The 26036-nt window shown below is 36.7% G+C and overlaps 3 protein-coding genes across 9 annotated transcripts in view; 1 reads left to right on the forward strand and 2 right to left on the reverse strand.

Annotated features, from left to right (window-relative positions):
• Nucleotides 1-12890, reverse strand: part of MLH3 (mutL homolog 3) — a 23213-nt gene extending 10323 nt beyond the window's left edge. Inside the window, exons 1-8 of one of the 3 annotated variants that reach the window (XM_026711819.2) lie at nt 12511-12890; nt 8534-11776; nt 5390-5488; nt 4347-4417; nt 2509-2613; nt 2194-2266; nt 1465-1536; nt 642-750 (exon numbers count right to left, since the gene is read on the reverse strand). In XM_026711819.2, the coding sequence (XP_026567604.1) occupies nt 642-750; nt 1465-1536; nt 2194-2266; nt 2509-2613; nt 4347-4417; nt 5390-5488; nt 8534-11705 (3701 nt within the window). In that variant the 5' untranslated portion in view covers nt 11706-11776; nt 12511-12890. The remainder of the gene's footprint in view (nt 1-641; nt 751-1464; nt 1537-2193; nt 2267-2508; nt 2614-4346; nt 4418-5389; nt 5489-8533; nt 11777-12510) is intronic. The other 2 variants (XM_026711827.2, XM_087921959.1) reach the window with 2 other exon arrangements.
• A 1610-nt stretch (nt 12891-14500) lies between these two features.
• ACYP1 (acylphosphatase 1) lies at nt 14501-16783 on the reverse strand. Of its 5 annotated transcripts, none has more exons than XM_026711895.2 (3): nt 16717-16783; nt 16044-16139; nt 14501-14872 (listed from the first exon to the last, which is right to left on the reverse strand). In XM_026711895.2, the coding sequence occupies exons 2-3, from the start codon at nt 16125-16127 to the stop codon at nt 14657-14659; spliced, it is 300 nt and encodes a 99-aa protein (XP_026567680.1). In that variant the 5' UTR covers nt 16128-16139; nt 16717-16783; the 3' UTR covers nt 14501-14656. The 5 variants fall into 5 exon arrangements, with proteins under 5 accessions (XP_026567680.1, XP_026567671.1, XP_087778088.1 ...); XM_026711886.2 differs by lacking the exon at nt 16717-16783 and adding an exon at nt 16527-16666; XM_087921962.1 differs by lacking the exon at nt 16717-16783 and adding an exon at nt 16495-16633.
• An 18-nt stretch (nt 16784-16801) lies between these two features.
• ZC2HC1C (zinc finger C2HC-type containing 1C) lies at nt 16802-25416 on the forward strand. The gene is made up of 3 exons (XM_026705259.2): nt 16802-16898; nt 20748-22043; nt 23175-25416. Exons 2-3 carry the CDS (start codon nt 20766-20768, stop codon nt 23481-23483), a joined length of 1587 nt encoding a protein of 528 aa, XP_026561044.1. The 5' UTR covers nt 16802-16898; nt 20748-20765; the 3' UTR covers nt 23484-25416.
• Nucleotides 25417-26036: the final 620 nt, after the last annotated feature.

Genomic DNA, 26036 nt, shown 5'->3' on the forward strand with positions numbered 1-26036 from the left:
ATGAGTTTGCTTGCAAGCAAATTTTATGTGACAGACTGAGCTAGCCAATGGCAGATAGATAGATCTCTGAATGAATCTGTGATTCTGTGAGCAACTCAATCTGCCTGCTTTGCCTGATTTTGAGTAAAAGTTGCTCTTTTTTAAATAAAAAATTCAATATTTATATATTTATAATATTTACATATAAGCCATGCCCAGCCAGTCACATGACCACCAAGCCACACCCACAAATTAGGCCATGCCCACAGAACCGGTTAGTGGTCCCTGGGATCTAAAATTATGAGTTTGGTGTTCCCTGAGGTCCAAAAGGTTGGCAACCCCTGCTCTAGTTCTCTTCCAATGTTGAAACTCCTGAACTACAAATTACTTCAAATTTTCAAATAGGTGTGACAATTAATAAAGACCAATCACTTCTTGAGTCAAAGTTTGTGGAGAATCTATTGCAGACCGTTTACTCATTGATCAGTTCAGCAATAAAATATTATTTATTTTATAGGATCTTATCCAATTCAGATTATTTTTAATTCATTTCAGAAGAATAAGTATCAATATAATGATTTCACAATAAAAGTCTAATCTGAAAGCACCCTTATGTTTTTGAAGGAACAGTCAATATGTTGGATGCTGTGAGTAGTACCAACCATAAGAGTCTTCTCTGATCCTCTGTTACGTCAATCTCCAATGGGGGAGACAAAGTAGAAGCCAATAATTTCTTCTTGCCCAGTGCTTCATGTTGCTTGTCATAGGAATCTAATAATAGAGCAACAAAACCACTGTTCATGATGTTTTGAAGACCGTATATATTCACTAAGAAATTAAATATTATTCTACCCAGCAACTGATGGGCAACCTATGCTACAGTATTAAAGAAGAAATACTATTTAACCTTGGCAGCAGTCTTGTTAAGGTTGCACTGTAACTGTCAATATTAACCAAGGCGTCAATTATTATAACACTTTTATCAACAAATTATTGTCTCTGAAATAGTAGAGCAAATTGTCATAACTATAAATGACTCCATTTAAAGCCTATAATATACACTTCTTACATCCCAGACAGTTTTTCACATTTTTGGCCAATTATTGCTGCCAGGCCATAGAAGCAAGTTTTCTCTTGGAGTCTTCACTTTAAGAAATTCATAGCTGTTGTTGATCTGGAGGTCAGTGAACTATTATAAATTACAAGAATTGCTGGTATCTTTCATAACTATGACCAGATTCTGGTAAAGCTCAAAAATGCCATTCTTTGTGGTAGACAAAATGGAAATTATTCATATTCTACTAAAACATTTACAGAACCTCCAATAAAATCTATATAGGAATTCCTAATCATCAATGATGAATTAATATCATACAGTCATTTTAATTATAAATATATATTTGTATCTCAATAAATTTGATTTTTCAGCTTCCAGCTTATTTTAGCAGCTGTAAAAGTATTTTCTTTGACCATCTGAAGCTGTACCTGTGATAAGTTGCTCAAGACGGACACGCTCATGGGCTGCATGCTGATCCACAAGTACAAGAAGATTCCCATCTAGAGCCATAAAAATAGCATCTTCATCATCTTAACACGTAACACCAGTTCTAAATTTAACCTCAATTTATCCTCAGCTTGTGAGGTAGGTTAGAATGTAGGATAGCAATTTTATCAAGCTTATATGAGAAGCATTTCAAACAAATAGAAATTTGAATTAGAAATCTTTCAGTTCAGCTTTTTTCTTCCCTTGAGGGAACAGAACAGTTGCAAGAAAATGTTTTGGAGCTCACCTAATTATATTATTTCAAGTAAGACTGAACCCCTTGAATCAATATTACCAATGCAGTTGAATAATCAATATTGTTCTGCATTTCATCATAAGCCACTGTGTGTGGTTATTTTCCAGTTAATAAACAGATATATACATATAGGTGTTAGCAATTCAATAGTAGAATCTGTATAAAAGAGTTGCTGGCAGTTAGGCAGAATAATTATTTAGTAAAGCATTATTATTAGGGTGTTCCAGTTTTATTTTTTAAAATAATGAGTAACTTGGGATGATTTAAAATGGTTAGAAAACAACATGCACGATTTTGTTCAATTAATCTTTCTCGCAGCTATGAAATTATCTCATGTATAACTAAGTTTTACAAAAAGTTTTAAATTTTACAGAAAGTTTAAAAGTTTCTTTTATAAGAAGAAATTGCATTTTACCTGCATGTTCATTCTCATCTTCCCTAGTGTTGATTAAACATGCAATAAATTTATTGTCCACTTGATTAAGGACCTATAAATTATTCAAAAATAATAACAGTTTTTAAAAAACAGAATTCTAGAGCATAAATAAAAACATGTGATTTCATTAGATTTTGACATTGTTAATATGGATCTGCAAATTATTATTTGCTAACAATATCACTATTTTACCATAGATTGTTACAACCCAGAATAAGCGTATTCTGTACAAGTGTTCAATTTCAAATGTACTATTTCAAGTGATAGTTGCAGTGCTGCTATTTACACATTCACCTGCAGAGAATCAATCATCTTTTTAGTGAACCGATAAGGATAGAGGATGTTATGTATTTTCACAGCAAGGGTATCTGCCTGCCCACTGCTAACATCCAGAGCAACCTGTAAGATAAACAATCTTTTCTTAGAATTGTTACTAGATAAGAAAATGGCAGACTAAAAAAAAAACACACCCCCACTTTAATGTCAACATGTCTGATATGGAGGATAAAGACAAACAAAACTATAGTAAACTATATTGTAATTAGGTATCATTCTAAAAACAAATTGCAGAGATTCTCAACTGCTTTTGAATTAATTATCCTTATTAATAATCCAATTATCCTGGCTTAAGCCAATGGTGAACACAATTTATTCATGGTTCTGGAGTCTGATTTGGGAAACAAGGTCTACTTTTGCTGGGAATATTCTCCTTGTACCAATTTAAAAAATAACTTCCCTCTCAAAAGTAAATGTTTCCTATTTTTTAGTGCAAAGCTGGTTGAGATTCAGCCGCTACAATTTTGCTAAGCCTCTTTTTTCCCCTTCTGTGCGCTCAACAATTAAATCCTTCTAAAACCAAGTCATAGATGCACAATATGGAGAGATTCCATGAAGTAGGTCTAGCTACTAGTTCCTTGGTTTTTGCCAGTCACTGGCTCCACAGAGTCATCTTCAGTTCACCATACCTTCCCAAAAGTCACAATTTACTTGCCAGTGATATGAAAATGTTTTGCCATTGCATTCTTCCAGGATGTTTTTTTCCCCTTGAATTCACAGTTTGAACTGAGGGCAGTCATTGGTGGCTAACCTTTTTGGGCTCTTGTGCTGAAAATTGTGCGTACGCTTGCACGCCTGTGCTCGCATGCCAGCACCCAGAAGGCAACTAGGATCTCCCGTTGGTCTCCCATTCAAATGCAGACCTTTTTTTAAAACTCCACCAAGCTCAGCCAGGAAGCAATACATCTTTACAATATGTGCGTAGCCTTATAGAATTAGCACACAGACTTACAGTTACCATATATAGTTACCATAGGGACAAGACCCATCTATTTAATTGCCAGAATGGACTGAAAATATTTGGAGAGAGCGCTACAGTTATTTTAGGATACAAATGGGTCTTATAATAATCCAGTTATCAAGTAAATTGGGGGGGGAAACTTTTTGGAAAATTATGAGTAAAAGTAGTAGAAACTTTTAAATGATAAGACTACTAAAACAACATACTTTATCCTAGATACAATAGTAAAAATAAGATTCGGGGGGTGGTTTACTTCTGAACACGTTAAAATATATTTTCCTCTACTTTTGAATTGCTTTGAATAATTAATATGTGCTTTAAAACCTACACCAAAAAATAATAGCATGAATAAGTTTAATCAGTTTTAATATTATAATATACAATGCAAATAATTATGAACAAATAATAAGAACTTTCCCTGTTAACACTCCTGCCCTTTGGAATATCTTGCCCCCTGGACTGAGATTGGCTTCCACTCTCCTGACTTGCTACAAGAGCTTAAAGACTTGGCTCTGCCAGTTGGCTCAGGGCTCCAATGGGGAGGGCTTCACATTGGGGATGATTGATATATTAACAACAGATCTCACTCACCCCCCACCCCCTGCTCATCCTACTCCCTCCGTATCTTTTAGTTAGTGTTTTTATAGTAATTTATTTCTATTTGTATAGGTTTTGTATAGTTTTATCCTTTTAATACTATAAGCCATCCAGTGTTACTTTGTGGTAAAATGGGTCACCAATAAATTAAAGACAATAATAAATAAATACTTCATGATTACCAAAAATTAAAATGAATGAATGAATGAATAAATAAATGCTACATAATACTACCTACCTCTGGATATTGAGCAAACACAGGATTGTCCCATTCTGAAAGTAGACCCTGAAGAGATTCTTCTTGTGCATCTAAGGGAAAAAAATAATATGCAATCTTGAAATTATGAGGATTGTGTCATGTTTGATGTGTGTATGTGTGTATGTGCATGCGTGTGTGTATTAAAATAAGTTATTCCAAATGAAAACTAGGTGTATCCAAGGAAAAATTATGCCTGCTCTCAGAGATTAGGTACAATATGAGATATATTTCTTTTTACAAAAACCTTACATTTGTGTTAAACACATTCTGAATCTTCTTCCAATCTAGCGTACATTTTAGTACACAATACATGTACTCTGTTATTTAAAAAATGTTAGAAATCATTGCCTCCTCTATTTCAAACCACTACCACTTTTTACATAGAATTGAACACTTTACACTATCTACAATACTGCAGTCCCAAAGGTGCTTTTTCAGGAGGCAATTGGACTTTCCTATTTTTTCTTTGAAGATGTTTTGCTTCTCATCCAAGAAGCTTCTTCAGCTCTGACTGGATGGTTGGGAATGGAAGGATTTATATTCCTTGCATACAGCAGGTCATCTGCATCCTTTTAGAGGGTCCTTGAAGCACTTAGAGGTTTATCTGTGTCTTCAGGGTCAGGTTTTATCTGTGTTTTCAGGGTCACTTGAATAATGCTAATGGTTCCTGTAGTCTGCAATTTTTCTGGAATTCTGTTCATATTCCTACACCATTAGAAGGGTGTTTATCCCAAATTGCATAGCTAAAAGTCTGTAGAGATTCTCAGTCATCCAAGTCAAGGAAAAAGTAAGAAACTCCAGTTGCCACCTGAGAAAGCACTTTGGGACAACCATGACCTGGATGATTGAGAATCTTTACAGACACAATACTGCAGGTGACTTTGAATCTAGAAAAGTTATTTGCAGTTCTACACATCATGGGAGTGAGACAAATTTAACTGTTAATAGAGCTATAATTGCACCCAATTTCTGTTGGGACAGTTGCAGAATTAGTATTTTATGCCCTGGTAAATTCAGCCTACCTCTGTAATCCTGACTTTCCAAATTCCTCTCTTTCTGTGCTTTTGGAAGGAAGGGCGCAACAACTTCACTTCGAAAAGGATGGCACCTGCACTGAAACCCTAAATATTTAACAGGTTACTTTGATATGTACTCTTATAATTACCTCTGTATATGCTCCTGCATATTATTACAATCCCCAGTCATCCCATTTTATACATTCACAGGGAAGTCATACTATAAAACTAAGCAGAATTACATCTTGGTATCTTCAAATAAATAAACATGGGCAGTTATGTGAGGTATACAAAGAGACATTAGTAAGGTTAGTAATGATGTGGTTCTCAAACAATGTTGTAGTCTTTCACATTAGAAACCTAGAAGAAATAGAACATGTCAGGAAAAAAAATATCCTAAACAAGTAGAGCCAAAGAGAGTTTTTGTTCAATGGCAGATGTGTTGTGTTTGAAAGTATATACTGAAGCAGAAGCGTGAGGCTTTGGGGCCCACTATCAGTCTAGTCTGCTTCTTACGCTACTACTGAGCCTTACATTGATTGCATGCAGTTGCGTGTGGAAAAATCTATGTTTTTCCCCATGAAAAAGATGGTTGCAAATACAATAGTCAGGAAGATAGTATACATTTTAAAATGAACTAGGATTCAAGCAGTTTGAGAAATGCTGCAACATAATTTAATTACCAAAACTGTGTTGCTAAACATAGCTACGGTATGCAGAAGTTCCATTTAAGTACACTTCTAATTATGCAGGTAATTGGACTATGTCAGTGATGGATAATCTTTTCATCGTCACATGCCGAAAGTGTGTGCGTGCACGCACGCATGCCTGCACCCATGATCCAATGCACCCATTACTCCTTACCCCCCCCGCGCATGCATGCACGACTCCCTGTGTCACGTACCTCTGTGCATGCGGTGTGACCCCCCTGCATGCTTCCCGCCTCCCTGAGCATGCGTGGCAGATACCTGACAATCAGCTGTCAGGGGGCGCATACGCATGTGCAGTGGATCAGTTCCAGGTGATGGCTCGCATGCCAGCAGAAATGGCTCTGCATGCCACTGCCGGCATGCGTGTCATAGGTTCGCGTGCCATCACAGGACTATGTTCTGTAACAATACCCATAATTTTTGATATAGTAATCTGTACTGTGATTGAAGAAGAAAAGACAAATCAATTTGCTTGAAGTTTATTGTCTTAAGTACAGAATGAAGCCAGATGATTCAAGAGAAAATCATTGTCTTCATTGCTAATTGGACAATCAAATTTACAAGAATTCTATAAATTAATTTAACACTTCTACCCATATACAGGTAGTCCTCAACTTACAACCATTCATTTAACAACTGTTCAAAGTTGCAACGGCACTGAAAAAAGGTGACATGATCATCTTTCACATTTACGACCGTTGCAGCATCCCTGTGATCAAAATTTGGACACTTGGCAACTGTCATGTATTTATAATTGCTGTGGTGCTCCACAGGTATGTGATCACCTTTTGTGATCTTCTGGCAAGCAAAGAATCTGGGAAGCCAGATTCACTTAACAACTGTGTGACTAACTTAAAAACTGCAGTGATTCACTTAACAGTGGTGGCAAGGAAGGTTGTAAAAATGAGACAAGACTCACTTAACAACTGTTCTACTTAGCAAGAGAAATTTTGGGTTCCATTGTGGCAAGTCAAGAACATACATATATAAGTGACATAGAGCTGAGCAAGATTAAATAGAGAATTACTATATAGATTTTAGGAATATATTTAACTAGTTGGTTAAATACATAGTCTTGGAAACAATAAGAGGAATTTATTATTATTCATAGTCGGGGTGGGATTCAAATCTTTTAACAACCGGTTCTGTGGGCATGGCTTGGTGGGCATGGTTTAGTGGTCATGTGACTGGGTGGACGTGGCTTGATGGTCATGTTATTGGCTGGGCGTGGCCAACTCAATATCACTCTCAGCGAGGCACGCATCTCCTCGCCTGGCCTCTCATGACTATGGGGATGCTGCAACAGTCATAAGTGTGAAAAATGGTCATAAGTCACTTTTTTCAGTGCCATTGTAACTTTGAATGGTCACTCCACACAAGCAAAGTACCAGCAAAGGAGTGGGGAAAAAACTCCAGACACGTTCCTGAGACAGGAAGTCTAGTCCTGCCAAGAATGTAATAAGGGTTAACGGAGAGGCAGTTTCTGTAAACAATACCAGAATGTTTCCTTCCTGTCTTCCTTACAGGATTAGGCCCGTAATTTCTTCTGACAACCAGTTCTCCAAACTGCTTAGAATGTTAACAACCGGTTCTAGCGAATAGGTGTGAACTGGTAGAATCCCACCCCTGTTCATAGTGTGTTATTCATAGTGCGTTAAGTATGATGGAAACATGCTTAACATTTACACACTCTGCCAGCTCTTCGTAGTTTACACAATATAAAGAAATTATTAAAACATTCACAGTGCATTTAAATTATTACTTATTTGAAAACTCATTAATAGTATATCACAAGACTAGCAGAAATTAAAATATAAATGACATCACAGTACATATTTCTTTTTCAGTGCTTATATTTATTTTCACCTGGGCTAATCTGTCATTTATGAGATAAGCTATGAACTGACTTTCTGCTGTCTATTAATGATTTATGTCTGTTCTTTCTTCTTTCCCTTTCCTAAAGGTAAAGGTAAAGGTTCCCCTCCACATATGTGCTAGTCATTCTGGCTCTAGGGGGCAGTGCTCATCTCTACTACAAAGCCGAAGAGCCAGCGCTGTCTGAAGACATCTCCGTGGTCATGTGGCCGGCATGACTAAATGCTGAAGGTGCATGGAACGCTGTTACCTTCCCACCAAGTGGTCCCTATTTTTCTACTTGCATTTTTACATGCTTTTGAACTGCTAGGTTAGCAGAAGCTGGGACAAGTAACAGGAGCTCACTCCATTACACGGTGCTAGGGATTCGAACTGCCAAACTGCCAAACTTTCTGATTGATAAGCTCAATGTCTTAGCCACCATGGCCTTTCCTAGCCTCTCCATAATCTCTCAAAGTGTATCGGGGAAGCTATTACTCTGAATTATTAAGATTTAACTCCTGATACAACCATTCCCTCCATAATGCTATATTGGCAATGAAACAGTTGTACACCATGTACTTACCATTCTCTATGACATTTACAGCTGTTGTGCTTAGATCTTTAGTACAAGCTACTGAAGTTTCTTCAGCAGGAGCTGTATAGGAACTCAGCCCACTCATTTTGTTGATGAATACCATTCTGCCCAATGATGCATCAAATTTATAAAACCACTCAGAAGGATTGAATTTTGGTTTCTCACCCACACTTGAATCATCTGTGTTCTTTTCCATATTTCCAGGCACATTTACACTTTGAAGTTCATTACATTTAGCAGCTTGCTTTGTAAATTCACCCATAATGCCCGAGTCTTCACAAGAACTGTCAGTATCCACTTTGTTGCACAGAACTGAGTGTCTGTTTTGGGAGACTGTATATTCTCCATCAGTGTCAATGAAACAATGACCGACAGTTTCTTCCACCTCTGCTCTTGCACTCAATGTACCCATTGAATTACCTTGTTTATCAGAGGCTGTAGCAAACCAATTACTTTCTGTTTCTTCCTCTCTTATGGAAGGGCAATGTTGAGATTTTTTATAAGTATTTTGCGAATGAGTACTTCTAGATATGAGACGCTGTACATTTTTAACTTCAGGGCCTGAACACACTTCAGTTTGAGCTGAAGATTTATCTATGGGTTCTGTACTTATAACATCCTGATCACATTCTTTCATTCTTGACACTTTAGAGGCGAGTGACCTTGTGAAATTAGATCCAGATAGAGATTTCCTTACTTTTTGAGAATATTCTGTAATGGTACTTGAACTAAAAGCTTTTTTGATAGACAGATTTTCTTCTGGGGAATGTTGAGACTTTTCTAAGGGAAGGAGGCAATTACAGCCATTATTATTTGACTCAATATATTCTTTTGTTGGAGTTTCACAAATATTCTGTAGATCTGTTCTATCACTCGCCATAGATTTGGAATAAACTGGTACTTCATTACTATTTGTTTCTATACCTTTTATTGATTCATTCCTTTTTAAATTCCCATAATATTTTCTGAACCTATCAAGGGATCCCAGTTTTGAATGGCAACTTAATTTTGTTGAATCACAATATTGAACTCTAACAGGAACATCATTTATTTGCCTATTGCTGTTTATATCACCTAAATGATTAACTGAATCTGCAGGCACTACAGGCATATATCCTTTTGCATGTGGTATTACAGAATGCACAGTACTATCTGCAGGAAGTGAGACTGATGTACTCTTTTTCTCTAGCCATTCCTTTGTATTTCCTGTGTGTATGATATTGGTTTTCATCATATATTCTAGAGAACTCGGAATCTGCTCTGAAAATTCTAGCTGTTTTTCAAACATATCCTTGGCACTTACTGGACCCAGTTTAGTCTGTCTGTTTAATAAACTACTAGATTCTGTTGTTCTATATGATGGCGGATTTTGAGGTAAATATGCTGTAATGTTTTCAGAAGCCAGTTTCAAAGGATCAGGTTCTACCATCAGTCCTCTAGCAATATTTAACTTGGTAAAGGATTCTCTGCCCTTTTCTTCCGACTTGCATTTTTCCATCATACTATGTCCAAAAATATATTTACTTTTAAATTCATCAATATGTTTTTCAATTTCAGTACATCCCACAGTGTCTGAATCAAGGCTCCTTTCCTGGATTCCTGCATCTTGTTGACTATTAGTATCTTTTCCATGGTCCTCAGTACAAAGCAAAGTATCAGAATGATGGTCTGTTTCCGAAATTTTGTCTTGGGTGCCAAGTTCTGCTGGGCATTTGGATCTCATAACATCAATGTGTAGTTCTGACTCTTTAGGGACTTTATTGAATTTTAGAAAATCAGAAATATTATTATTTTTATTGGGCAGAAAATCTTTACTACTTCTCAATTCATGAACAGATTCAAAACCAGTTACATTTGTGTAAACACCTACTTCTTTCACATTATTAATAGGTTGTATATTATCTGGTATCTTCTTTGTCACTTTCCTTCTGACAGATTTTGATTGCAAATTAAATGTTTCATAAGACTCCACAATATTATCACAAGCTGACTTAAAACTCTCCTGCATATCCTTCTCTTTGGGGAGAGAAGACTGTAAAGCTATGTTATCCAAACAAAAATCATTATTTTCATTAAAGTCTGTAGTAGCTTCACTACACAACTCAATAAATAGATGTTCTTGCTTTAAAAATGCCTTCACTCCTTCTTCAATGCAGGTTAGGAGAGCATCCCATCTGCGAAATTCTATTAAAGTTTTTGCAGGTTCCAAACATATATCATATTCATCATGCTGACATTTCACATTGATAATAAAAACGCCATGGAGTTCTGAGCCAGAACGATAGCGGACAGGACTTGAGAGCAAAGACCCAGTTTTTGTTTTACATATAACACTCTGTTTCCTCAATAGAAAATCAATAAGCTTATGCAATTTTGTTTTTAATATCAATCTATTATTTATATATAAAAATTGAATATTCTTATTGTAATGTCCTTCCGAACTGATAAAGCCCATTATTTCAAATCCTCCAGACCTATAGTTTATTTCTAGTAATTTCTGAGATTTACCTAGACCATAAATCTGAGAAAAACGTGTGCACATATTTTTTGTTTTGGGTAGCTGAAGCACCATTGAACAGGAAGCTTCATTCCGTAAAGAAAAAGAGACAGATGGATGAACAAGTGAAAGAGCCTCTACTTTATGCCTCACTCTCTCAAATTCCAGTGTGAAATCCATGCACTTTCTCCTCACAGGTAGCTGATGGTACAAATTGTATACAGTCACTGTTGTTCCAAGACTTGGCCTACTCAGTTCTGCTTCTGAGACTTCAAGACCTTTTCCGTTGTGAAACAGTTTCAAGAAGGTTTTTGCTATCCTACTTGTCCTGGATGATATTTCCAATATACTGGCCATACTTGCAATACTTGCCAAAGCCTCTCCACGGAAGCCATAAAACTTCAGATTTTCTAAGTCTTCCAATGAATAACATTTACTAGTAAAGTATCTATTGCCTACTTTGTTGAGGTCTTCTCTTTCCATCCCACAGCCATTGTCCACCACCTGGACCTTAAAGGTTTCCAAATCCACTCTAACAGCAATACATGTAGCTTTTGCATCTATGCTATTAAGGATAAGCTCCTCAACACAATGTCCGACTGAATTAATGGCCACTCCAGAGCGCAAACTGGTTTGTATTTCTTCAGGCAAGCATTTGATCATTGTAAGAGAAAAGACTGTTGAAATCTTGGTCTATTAGTTATGCATTGCCACGTGCCTTTTCTGTAAATATCCTGTTAAAAAAACAGAGAATCCAATGATCTTTTAATTTTTTAGCCAGATATTTCACAAATCCCTTAATATTTTCCAGAGTGTTTCCAATACTCATTTTGTATTTTAATTAACAAAATACCGTTCAATTTAGAAAAAAAAATCTTTCGCTTAAGTTCAACCTAGATATGTTTAGTTAGACTGTTTTAATTAAAATTGCATGCAGGAACTATTAGCAGGGATGTTAACATTGCTCTCCCTGTGCTCTTCCCCCTAAAATGGGATTTTTCAGTCAACTCCTAATTTTCTGTTCCCATTAATAACTGATCAGCTGAGTAGTGGAGAAACTGGACAATTTATTTCTAAACTGTAACATGGAAAATATTAGGAAACAATGACTATTGTGAGCCAACTTGCTATTCTTTGATTAATGCAATTGTAATTTTGCTGTGATAACGAATTATATTTACAAGTCAGTTGGTACAATAGTTAACCTCTTACATTCATTAACACCATTCATTTTTGGCTTCTACTTGTATTGACTGTCACACACTGAGCTAAGCTCTCTCACAGGACTGCTGTGAAGATAAAAAAGGTGCTAAGTCCCTTCCACATATCCTAATAGGTTGAAAGCTTGGACGAGTTGAAAGCAAAATGTAAAACAGGTAAAAGGTCTTTACAATGTACATTTTCGAAAATGCTGCACTTCTGAGACTATTTTAGCAATAGACAATAATGAAATCGGAAGAAGTCCCACCTTTCTGCCAGGTTTAAGGAGGAACTTTTGGCTTCAAGATGATTGATGACATGAGAGAAAGAGGGAGGAGGGAAGCGCCTCCCCCATCAAGCAGTTAATGGAGATCTGCCGTTAGTTCCGTTTTCTGCCCACCGCCTCTCTGCTGAAGTAATTTCAGGCTCTGCCTCCTTTCTTTCGTCACAGGTGTAGCCAAAGCTGCCCCGTTTTTCTTCCGTGTTTTTTTCCCCTCTGGACAAAATCTCCTTAGTGGGACCCGACTCAACTCTCATCTTTGACCGAGCCCGCCTCTTAGCTTTATTGTCGATCATCTGAAAGCAGATCCGTGCTGAGGAAGAAACTGGGCCTTCTCAAATGCCTCATGTGAGAACTTCAGTTCCCAGCGTACACCAAAGTATTACAATGCATTCTGGGAGTTGTGGTATTTTTGTGATCTTTATTTAAAAGACGGATCGAACTTTTCTGTTACCTCCTCCAAATCACTGTATAATATAAACCTGAACTTGCTTCTGATCCGCTCTAGATCTGCTATAATCAACTATTCCTGAAGAATCTTTCCGCAATTAAACAGCTGCAGAATAAAAAATCTTGAGCAAGGGGACAAGTAGCACCGAAAAAGTGTTTAAATATAGGTGGATACATATTTTCGGCTTAAACGAAAGTTTGAGCTATAATCGTGCACATCGTAAATGTGCAATTAGATGGTCCTCGAAACACTATAACTTTTAATGAATTTTTACAATTTTGATACACAACACTCTTTCAAAGTTGTCTTTCAAGAGCTTAAATATAAATAATTACACTTAGGGAGGAGAAATAAAAATTATATATTCAAAAATATATGACAATCACATAAAATGAGTGCCAAAAAGGCACCAATTTTTCTTAAAATGGTTCTCAACTTTTTTCACATATTTTTTATCAACAAAGATAAAATACAGAAAAACACCTTGTAGGAATACAGTATTTCAGGTTGCCAAGGAGCTAAAAGGAATATTGTTGCTGAAACATGATATAAGCAGCAGCTGGAGAAGTGAGAAATACATTTAAGGCTGCAGCTCTGCAGCTCTGACTTATGAACTCTAATTATATTCCAAGGCATATGTGCAATGAGAGACAATATTTGAATATTAATTGGGAATGATGTTAATTTGTTAAATAAAACTGAGGGTTGTACTACATTTAGGTATTTATCTCATGCTTAGATTAAATATCCAGCAATGCAAATTAAATACTTTTGCTTGTCTGTAAAGATTCTCAGTCATCCAGGTCATGAGTGTCCCAAAGGTGCTTTTTCAGGAGGCAACTGGCCTTTTTTTTTTCTTTTGAAGACATTTTGCTTCTCATCCAAGAAGCTTCTTCAGCTCTGACAGGATACTGCGGAATGGAAGGATTTCCCCACTATCCTGTCAGAGCTGAAGAAGCTTCTTGGATGAGAAATGATCCAAAAGAAAAAACAAAACAGTCCAGGTGCCTCCTGAAAAAGCACCTTTGGGACAATAATTTTGCTTGTGTTTTGGTGAAGTACCAGTTAAAAAGAATGTCTTTAATTGGTCCATAGGAGTTGTATGAATTCTATAGCTCTGACAACCCCTCCCCCAATATGGCTATTACGGTATGTTCCAATTTGTTTATCTTCATAGTTATAGCATGGTTTGTAACTAGATTATACTGAAATGCAGAACAATAAAATTATTTTTATACTTTGCATAGCATATTTTAAGTCATGATCAGAAAAAATCATTTACACTTATTTAAAAGAGTTTCTTTTCTTAGTGTGTATTTACCCCCCATATCAAGTTATTTTATAATTTATGAAAGTTCAAAAACTCTAAAACAAAAAGCTAGTAAGTTTGCAATGGAATTCTGTAATTTTATATTCTATATACTTGCAATCTTTTAATATGTATATTTCAGTTTTATACATAGCTCTGGATATGATGCAGCAAGTGTGTATTAACAGTCAAAATATTGGGACATCACTCAATTCAGGAAATGTTTATCTTAAAATATTTAATAGAAGCTTTATATAATAAATAATTACAACAGAAAGAATGCATTTAACCAATTACAAGAAAATAAAAACTAAATGAATGACTGTCTTCTAGACAAGTCCATGGTCCAACCATGTTTTCTATTCCTAAGCCTCTTATTTGATTATACAAAAGTCACTATGCTCTAAATGAACAATTTTCTTTTCATTGTGGAATTCAGCTCTGTCGATGTGAGATTTAGGACTTCCAGTTTTCTGAAGCCATTCCTGAAGTTGTCGGACTTTGATAAGAGGGCCTTGGATTTGTCCTTGCACGGTGCCATAATTAGTATTTTGGACCCAGCCAACTAGACCCAACTTTTTTCCTTGTGCCTAAAAATAACAATACACATGCAGATATTTAAAAAATCATACATACACAATATGATTAATCTGAATTATATAAAAACCTTTAGAATTTCTCTCTAGAGAATTATTATAACCCCACTAAATTACTATATAATCCAAACTTCTGCTATGCCATTCAAAGATAAACCAAGACTAATTGGAAATGTATTATTTGATGTTAAAAAGAGCTGATATAAATGACAATGGCATCTTACAATAATAAAAGTATATACAGCTTGCATGTGTCTATTCTTCTGATTTCAATAATATGTCTTAATTCAAGTTAAGGCTACAAGTAACTTATAACCATTCATTTAGCAATGTTGCAATTTAGAATGACATTGAAAAACGTGATTTATGACTAGTCCTTGCAATGATGATCATTGCACAATCACCATAGCCATGATCACAGTTTGTGTGCTTGGCACCTGCATGTATTTGATGATTGCAGAATCCTGGGATCATATGACCACCATTTATGATTTTCCCTGCCAGCTTCTGACAACCAAAGTCAATAAAAGCCAGATTCAGTTAACAAGCACATGATTCATTTAACCACTGCAATGATTCACTTAATAACATCGGTTAAAAAAAAGGTTTTAAAATTGGGGTACAACCCATTTAACAACCACTTTGCTTAGTAGCAGACATGTTAGTCCCAATTGTTTTATTTATTTTTATTTTATTTTGTCAATCACTTACAAGATAATAGGTATAAGTATAAACATGAGTAAGAAATAGGTACAAATAAATGGGGACAATAGGACAGGGATGGGAGGCACATTATTATTGTAGTCATAAGTAAAGGACTATCTGTATCCAGGTGCCTAAGCAAAACCTCCAAAGTTCTCACAATTGTATTTATATGCCACCCATTTCACTGTCAAGCGACTCTTGGCTTAAAACATTAAAATACAATATAAAATGAAAAGCACATTCAGCATTAAATTTTTTTAAAAAATGACAATTACATAAAAATAGACCAATACATAAACCAGATGGAAGTAGAACCTTCTAATTTACTAACCACTTCCAGAAAGTTCACCAGTTGCAGAAGAGAACCAAGTGCAGAAGAGAAATGAGGGAAAAGTGACAAAAAATTGCCAGTACTGTACAATCTATTGCCTCAGGGAAATTGCAGATCGAGTCCACTCACCTGGGTATGTTTCCGGAAAAATACCCCTTGCACCTTCCCAAAGACCTCATAGTCCACCGAAATGAGGCCGCTTCCCTCAGCCATGGTCGGGGGTCCCTGTGCAGAAAGCAAAACAGCAATCAGGCAGAAAAAGAGAGGCAGGTGCCATACCCGCCGGGAGATCGTCCCTCGAGCAGCCTCCAAAGGCTCTTGCATTGTCGAAGCGATCCGCTCCCCGGGTGCCTACGCAGGATAAACTAAGTTAACCTGGCTCTCGCTTCCCTCCCCTACCTCCCGGGCAGGGGAAGTTGGAGGGCAAAGCGCACGGCATCGCTCCGACAGGCCCCTCCCTTATTTCCATCCCGTTGGGTACACAAGACAGAAGAGCCAGAGATCTGCCGGGTCAGGTTTCGCCCGGGCAGCCCGAAAGTTTATCTGCCAACTTCGCAGATGGCTGTCAAGAGAGACCCACCCACTAGAACGGAGCGGGCGCGAGGGACGCACCAACGGCCACTAACGACGAGCACGCTTCGTGGAGACCGGCTTCGGCACGTCGGAACCGCAGTGGAATTAATTAAACGATTTAAAGTCGAGCGGCGCTGCTTTGTAGGGCTAAACGGCGGGCACTTTGGCCTATAACTAACATCACATAATTAAAGAGAAGCCGGTATGCTTCCTAAGGATTCTCACCCACCGGAAACCGCTGAGATGGAATCGGATATAGCGCGGGGAGGGGGGGGGCGCTGTGGTTGCTACGCAACGGCGCTAAACCGCCACCCGAAGGTCTGGTGGCGCCGTTCCGAGAAAACAGGCAGGCAGACGCGGCGTCGCGTGCGCGGCGGTTGTGTGTCTGGAGCCGGCGGGCAGGCTATTTTGGTAGGTGCGTGAATTCAACTTGGAGCAGCCACAGTGCCTCCGTCTGTACCCTCTTCCCTGAGTTTTGTCAAATTTCGAACCGGCAGTTCGAGTCCCATTATAGTGTAAAATCATTAACGGAGACGAGCGGTAGTTTAATGCTGTGTAAAATTGTAGCAGCCACCTTTAAGGCGGGGTTAAAAAAGGCATTCCCTTCAGCCCTCTTAACTATAGAAGTGAATCCTAACAGCAAAAGCATTCACAAGCAGTAACAATCCTTGCCTTATCCCGGCTGATATTGGAAAGCTAAGCGGACTCGGATTTGTATAGGGGAGACAACCAGAAATCCCCAGAAAGTTAAAAAAAAAAAAAACTAGAGAAAAGGTCCCAAAGGTGCTTTTTTCAAAAAGCAACTGGACTTTCTAGTTTTTCTTTGAAGAACCTAGAGAAAAGGAATGGCAAACCATTTGAAATTGTTGCCAAGAAATATGGAAGAGCTGGAATTCAACTGGAAGGGTATTTTACCTAGAGAGATAGGCATTAGGAAGGAAAAGGGGCTAGAGTTTTAGAGTTATGAAAAGGTCATCTAAGTATGATTAAGCTGTCTTCAGGTTCCAGCTGTAATCACACAAAGATAAGTTATTTCTACTCTACAAGCTAGTAAATAGTTTGATTGCCTTGACTTGTTTAGATTGGCCATAAAAATACAGTACAGTAATGAATTTATAGGACAGCTGCTGAAACCAAGTACTGTATATGGCTACTGTATATATCTACAGATTTCCACTAGCTTTAGGATGAGTACATTTTAATATATACAACATATTTATTATAGAAGTAAGGAAATGCTATGATGGAGGATGAAAAAGAGATAAATAAACAAACTCATGCTCCTTCCATTCTCTTTCTGTCTTTCTTGTCTTAAAGCAGTTTCTCTGTTGTATTTATTGACCTTCTTGATTTATAACTTTTCTAAGTTGGGAAAATGGGAAACAATTCCTAATGAGTACATTTTATAGACTGTGTACAAGTGTTCCAAATATATCTCGAGAAGAACCTCTTTTGCAGATATTGATCTGTTAGGACTTTGAAAACTTAATGATCAACATGTACCAATTTAGATCACATCAGTAAACATCCGAAAGCCAATGAAGATTTTTCAGTATACATATTGTTATTCCTTGAATTTTGCATTGATTACTTGTCTGGCTGCCTCCTTTTACACCAACTGCAATTTCTGGATATTTTTCAAGGTTAGGTCCACTTAACACATTGCAGTAACCAAAAACCAAGATGGGATATACTGTAGTGAAGGTATGGACAATTGTTAACTTATTAGAAAGAATTGCATCTATCTGTGCAAATATAATCCTTACAATCTTAAATCCAATGAGAGCCAATTAAACAGCACTCTCAGACTGCAAACCTATTATTTAACTTCATGTGGAACCCCATCAAAACAGGCTAAACTCAGTTCACAAATCAAGACCCATTCTTATCAGACAATCTAGAAAGATACCTTTGTTTAGGATGCACAACTATTGAAATCTAGTCAGTCTTCATACACATTTATTTTTTAAGTTTGGTTTACCAAAGTAATGTTTGCATCACATCCCTGCCAAATGAACTGAAATGAGTTTGTTTTGGTCTATAATCACATAAGAATCCATAATCAATGGACTTTTTTGTAACAGAGGCAACAAATAATATCCCATCTGCAAAGAAACATTACTCACTACCTTAAATATGAGATCAGTTGTGGTTGATTTAATAAACCAGGTGAGGCAAGGATCAAATAATCAGGTGTTAAGCCTATTTCTGTACAACCTGTTCAACATTCTAGAGATTGAAAATACAAAATCAGAGAAAAAATTATGAAGAAAGGATTATAGTCTTACAATATACCAGTATTCCAAGTTGAGATAGATCTGATTATACAAAAAATTATGTGAAGTCTTCTATTCTCTACTGCAAAATCTTGGCAAAGAAGGTGCTGCAGAGTACAGAATATAAATGTTGACTAATTATTTGGAAATAAATGCAGTGAAGGCAAATGGAGATGTTGGTAAAAACGTATGGTAAAAATGTCATAATGCAACCATAATAGTATTAAATCAGTTCATTTTTATAAGCATTGTACACATTCCATACTTAAGAAACAGATGGAGCTTCATTCACACCATTGTGGCCACCATATTGATTTTTTATACCCACAGAGACAGGAAAGTGAGCAACTTCGTTTCTTTCAGTGTCGTACAGGTGACCTTATAAAGAACCTTAGTCTGATCTCAGTGTAAGATACTTGTTTTCCAGTTCTCATTTCTCCTATGCACTTCATTTTTCTCAGTAGCCCTAAGGGTCATTTTCATAGTAGCCCTAAGGGTCATTTGTCTACTCAAAGGTTGTCATCCTAACCACTAAACTTATTTCCATATTCTGCAAGTTATCCAGTCTATCAGCATTATAGCTGACAGATAAAGCAGAAAATTCCTCCAAATACACTCAGGAAACCATTGGACTATAATCCTCAGTCATTTTAACTGGTCCTCCTTCCTGCAGGTTTATACTAACCATCAATTTGAAATTGACTATGTAATGATTTCTGTGGCTTACATAACAGAAAGACTTCCCATTTTCAGATCAAGAGCCATGGTGGTGCAGTGATTAGAATGCAGTATTGCAGGCTAATTCTGCTGACTGCCAGGGGTTTAGTCCTCACCCACTCAAGGTTGACTCAGCCTTCTATCCTTCTGAGGTCAGTAAAGTGAGGACCCAGATTGTTGGGGGCTATATGCTGATTCCATAAAACTTTTTAGAGAGGGCTGTAAAGCACTGAGAGATCTTATATAAGTGCTGTTACTATTAGCAGTCATTCAGAATAATATTACCAAATCCTGAGTTTGACCTTTTATGCATGCAGGTCAGATGTAAATTGGAAAAGACCCAAAGTAATCAAGGGAGTTATTAAATCTTGAGGTGCTTTTGATTGAGCAGTTTCAGCGTGGACATTGAACTCCCATGAATATGGAGATAAGGATATTCTAAGATTGCACTTAGGTCATCCCCAGAAAGAGAAGCAGCAGGGAAGATGGTACACTAATAGTATTATCTTCACATTGTCCCAGCCACATAGGTGCAGCATCATGAATTCAGCACTGGTAGATGTCTCTGGAGATTTTCAGTCATCTAGGTCATAGTTGTCCCAAAGGCATTTTTTCAAAAGGCAACTGTGTTTTCTTTGTTTTCCCTTCAGGGAAAAACAAAAAAGTCCAGTTGCCATTTGAAAAAGTACCTTTGGATCAGCAGTGATAGAGTAATGATATACACGGGGTAGCAGAAGGAATTCATATAGACCAAGTCCAATGCACCTCACCACTGACTAATCTAATTTGCAGTATCATGGTGTAGCCAGCTGGACAGTGCTAGGAGATGTGAGTGCATCCTTTTCCTCTGAACTATGTTTTATGATACCCATGCAAACACTTTCATCAAGATTAAATCCTGCGTAATAAATCTGGCATGTAATAGCAAGACCTTTAGGTTGTGCGTGGTACTTTTCCCCCTACAAATGTAGTTGCATTTGGGGCAAACTAATAACTATACGGAATAAGATAAGTATGGATGTGGCAGTTTTTCTGGTATCCACAGTCAGATATTGTAAATTATATCAGAAGCAATGCAGTACTGCAAAAATAGATCATTTTATTTGCACACTTCTTTTTATTGATCATGGGTGAAATCCCACACTGATTTTGTTGAAGGACAACATTAAGTTACTTGCAATCAGAGCATATTTTCTCAATAAAGGAATAGAATTATTGAATGAGAGCAGGAATTATAGCATGTATATAATTTGTTGCGTTTCTTCAGATTTAGTGGAAATGCTGAATGGCTCAGTTGCAGCTGGCTGTGTGTTCGCATATGGATCCAATAGCATCCAATTCCAGTCTTCCTGCAACAAGCCAGGAAAGACATCATCCTGAAGTTCTTAAAGAACAGTCCCAGCTAGAACATTTGAGGAATAATATCCAGCAACAACTTGTGTGCTGTAAAGAGAAGAAATTGAAAGATCTTCATGTTCACAAAGAGCGGAGCTCTTCCTGTACTCGGCCTGCAGAAAATAGTCAGTTGGGCTTAGAGAAGGCAAGTTTTTATTCTGCTGGCCCACATAACTGGTGTTTCAAGGGTCAGGCCAGCACTGTGCCTTCCCACTGGAGAATGAAGCGGAGAGAAGGTGTTGACAGAGCATATCCACTTAAGCCGGTTTTTCACCCAAAATCTGAGAATGGTTCCTTACCAAGTTCTTGGCAAGTTGGAAATGCACCAGCAACAGAGATTCCTTCCTGTGGGATTAGCTCAGAGAAAACAAAAGTGTCACATGCGGTAAAGGCTCAGCCTATAGGGGTGCACTCTCCTTTTTCTGTACAACAATCTAATAGAACAACTTCTCATTCACAAAGAGCAGAGTCAGGCTATATTCAAAAACTGGAGGCTGCTGGACGAAGTTTGGAGGAGGAAATCCAGCGAAAGGAGACTCTCCTTAGGGAGAAACTAAGGAAAACAGAAGAAGAGCTCCGTAAAATCCAGTGGAAAAGACAGCAAACTAAAGCAGAAGCAAGAAGAGACCAAGGAGGATTATGGATGCCAGAGAAAAAAATGACAGCTATTTCTCAAGATTGTAATTCCAAATCTATTGCACAATGTGATGATGATGATGATAAAAAAATGCTTGTTCCAGAGACTGTGATAACTTCAATTGGGACTGTCCTGCTTCCACAGACACTTCATATGGAAAGGCTCAAAAAGCAACGATTGATAGCTAGCAACAATAAAATTAGAGATAACTTCTCCAATATTTCTTCCACTCACAGCCTAAAACCAGCATCTGTATCCAACCAGTCTTGTTCTCCAACTGCAACCCCAATAGGTCATGCAGGATCGGTGGCAGCAGAACCATCATATATAGAGGTCCAGAATGATATAGAAGATTGGGGAGAATGCAATTTTTGTGGACGGAGACTTTACTGTTCCAGGTTGGAGAAACACATGAATATTTGCAGAAAAAATCATGGATCCAAGAGAAAAGTGTTTGATTCAAGCAAGGCTAGAGCGAAGGGCACTGAACTGGAGACATATCATCTCTTGAAGGGCTCATATATTTCACAGGTGATATGCATACTAATTTATTAAATGTATCCTTCTGTGGTTTATATGGGGGTTCTTAAAGCATTTTCTAACTTAAGTTTTCCAGCCTTAAGCTTATAGAGCAGCATCTGGTTAAGATATGATTTGGTTTTTTTCTTCTGACCTTTCTTTAAAACAGGCCTTTTCTTAATATCACTTGATGGTCCATAATTAATTTTTAATTTCCATAATATAAATGCAGTAATAAATACGATGACTGCTGAAAATGATGTTTGGAAGGCATCAAAAAATAAGGCAAAAATCTCCATTAATGTTTATTTAAGATACTAATACTTGGCCTAAAAATACAAAGCAAGTTTTTTTTAACTGTTATTATTTGTAAACTAGGAGGCAATGAGAATGTAAAAACAAATGGTTAAAATCGTTATGTTACAGAATCTGTAATGAATGCTGAAAAGTCACTGCAACAAGACAGAATAACAATTGGTTCTAGGGAAAACCATAAAATGAAATCATTTATATTTAGGATTATGAAGGAAAATAATGTAGTAGGATTAAAATTTATCTTCTTCACACTATCCAGTTCATAACATTCTAGTGCAGTAAGTTTCATTCACAATTCAGTTACAGTATTGAGATATTTTAATGATGGCATAGATTAAGAATGTTATATTATCAGCTTGAAATGACCTAAGGAAGAAGTGGAAATGACTTTTAAAAAATTAATAAAGTTCGCCCTTTACATGCATTTTATAGTCCCAGTTATCTAATTTAAAAAATTCAAACTGGCATTAGAAATAATCTACACTTATTATGACAATATAACTTCTATAAACAACATCTATAGATAGCCTTGGTGACACAATGGTTAAAGTGCACTACTGCAGGCAAACTGCCCAAAACCTAGAGTTGAAGGTTGAAAAAAGAACCCAGATTGCTGGGGGCAATATGTAAATAATACTTCTACATTGTAAAGCACCCAGAGGGTGCTGTAAAGCACTGTGGGGCTTTACATAGCCTAAATTGCTATACAAGCCTAAATGCTATTGGTATTACCATAAAAAATTAGTTACAGGAATGATCACAGTATGAGCTAACAAAGTTGCATTGATTATTTTAAATTATTTTTCCCACTTCCCCTTCTTGCTGCAGAGAAAAACTTCCAGCCCAAGTCCTGAGACTCCCAAGCAAAGCAATGCTACATCTAAACAAAGCAATTGGAGACAGAAGCATGACTCTTTCATCAAGACTTTGCGCAGGGCTCGTGAAGTGCAGCGCATCATCTCCAAAGGGGGAAAGGCTTCAGATCTTCCTCCAGCACCAGCTATGGAAAACCCAGACTACAAATTGTGTCCATATTGTACTCGTCAGTTTGCACCTAAGGTTGCTGAGAGACATATTCCCAAGTGCAAGAACATTAAAAATAGACCTCCACCACCACAGCAAAAAAAACATTGCTAGCAAATGGACAAGATGACATCTACAACTGGTGTAATCATACTTCAGTTTCTTGCAATTTTTCCGTTTGATGCTATAGAGCAGTTTCAGTGTAAAACCAATGAGAAATCCATTAAGTGATCATTAACCCCTATATATTACAGGTCAAGGCACCTAGACGGACAAAAAGTGGCTTTGTTTTTATCATCTTGAAATTTTGTATTCTGTAAAAATGGTTCCCTGGGATTCCTTGCATATTTTGCAGTGGAATTTTTGTCCGTTTCTTAGAACATAGAAGAAGGGCCCTGCAAAAAGGCCTATTAAAAATCAGAAGAAAATATGAAGTTCTTATAAATCATGGCTCTATACTTGTGACTCTTTGATGGCATCTGAGATCAGTTATTTCTTGTATGAGCTGCCAGATATCATTTCTTTGCTTAGTACCATAACAAAAAGCACCCGTGTTCTAGAAAATTCCTATTTAAATTTTAGAATGATAGCTGGAGAAGAGTAAAGGTTATTTCATTGCATTATGTACTACTATTTACATTAGCTGGGAAAAGCTTTACAGTCAGTTTTGTTTCCCATTACATAAGGTTAGTCTTCCTCACTTTAAAGTAATCTATACAAATTGCTGTAGAAAAACCTGGAAGTTTGGATGGATTGTTTTTTATAGCATAATTGTAGTACCTGATTTTCAGCTCTATGCAACTTTAAGATCAGTGAAAATATTTGGGAATAGGTCAACCAGAACAAGGAGCAAACAAATGGAATAAATATATTTATAAGCATATTAGCTGTCTTCAGGCAACACACATGATCTATAATAAAATATGTGGAATCTAAGTTGCTTGCAAAGGCAAATGTAGTATTTGCTGAAAGTCAAAATATATCGATGAATGCTTTGTTTGGAAACAAATTTTGCGTAACACACTTAGTATAGTATGTGAAGATAGAACAAGAAGCAATGGATGGAAAGTAATCAAGGAGAGAACCACCAAGAACTTTCCTGACAGTTAGAACAATTAATGGAACACTAAATATTTTCAAGAAGAGAATGGACGACCAATGGTATAGGATTTCCTGCTTGAGCTACCAGAAGATCTCCAAGGTCCTTTCCAACTCTGTTCTATTATTCTATGTCGCTAGCAAAATGTCAAATGGATTTGAGCAGGAAATCTGGCTTTCACCAACTTCTTGTTCTTATTTTTCTACCCAGTTTCAGAAAGGAAAGTTTTTATAAGTCTTTTGCACCATACATAGATTTAAGTTATTTCAAATAATGTGTGTTGGGGAGAAGGCAGTGGTTAGTTTTATTTTCCTTGAACCACATCCTTTTCTTTTAGAAAGCTGACCTATAGCTTTAATATGGCTAAGTCTGATGTATACAGTAAGAAAAAGATTTCTGCATGAAGACCTTTTTTGGATATTGTATATCTAAGCTGAACCTCAAAATGTTTTTTAAAATGATATATCACCCATTGCAATATTTGTTACATATTCTCACTTATTTTATTTTTATTAATCAAATTTATACACCCCATCTATCTAAATGTCTTAGGGCAATTTACAAATAAAAACATATATACAAAAATAGACAATGTTAAAAACAAAGTTAAGAAGCTAAAAAGACAGCACCAGTTTGGCTTAGTGTTTAAGACACTAGGCTAGAAGCCCAGGGTTGCATGCCATCATAGGTTCCCCATGCTAATGGAGCCAGGTCTTATTGTTCTGGAAAACCAGAAGAGTGGGGAGCCAACATCATTTTAGGGGGCAAAATGTTCCATAAGCAGGTGTGTTGGCAGAAAAGGCTTTCTTCCTTGATTCCACCTAAAAACATTTATTTACCTCATGGGGTCCGCAGCATGCTTTTCCTATTTGTTCAGGATCAATAAATAGACAATCTTTTCAAAGTTTTTTTTAAAAATAAAATGGCACAGGTTGGTGATTAAAAAAAGTTATTAGAAGTGGTGCTTCATAATTCTAGTGTACGTTGAATGAACTTGAACTAAATATTGAGAGATTTCTCCTCTTCCATATTATTTTTCATGTTGTTTTCTGAAGTTGCCGAAAACAGATTTACTATCATGAAGTCATAAGAATGTTCAAACTTCCCAAAGAAATTGTGCCCTGTCTTTTCCCTATGACTAAATCAAACATGCAGATGCATTAACCTGTTCTGAAGTGATTATTGTATTTTCCAGAAAGGTATATTTTAGCAGAGCTTGAATAGTACTGGTTCTTCTACTTTATAATGGTTTTTATCTTCTAAGTTTGTATACCCAATACTCAGGAACCAAAAAGTGGTATGTAATCCCCTTATCAATTATCTGATATGTAGCTGTTTTTCTTCAAGGCACACTATTATATAAATGAAAGGTGGTCTTATCAGTATTCTTTGTTCAAGCCTAATTATGTATGATTCAATCAATATCAAATGAATATAAGTTATTGATATGTGCTACTCATCTTGATTGGTGTTGTATAATTTATATTCTTGATATAAGCTGTCTTCCATTAATGATGATCATTGGGACTGAAGTTTTCCATTACTAAGTAATGTCACAGAGCATGATA

This window comes from Pseudonaja textilis, chromosome 1 (genome assembly GCF_049901715.1).
Source record: "Pseudonaja textilis isolate UNSWEBS1 chromosome 1, rPseTex1.2, whole genome shotgun sequence".
Classification (NCBI taxonomy): Eukaryota; Metazoa; Chordata; class Lepidosauria; order Squamata; family Elapidae; genus Pseudonaja; species Pseudonaja textilis.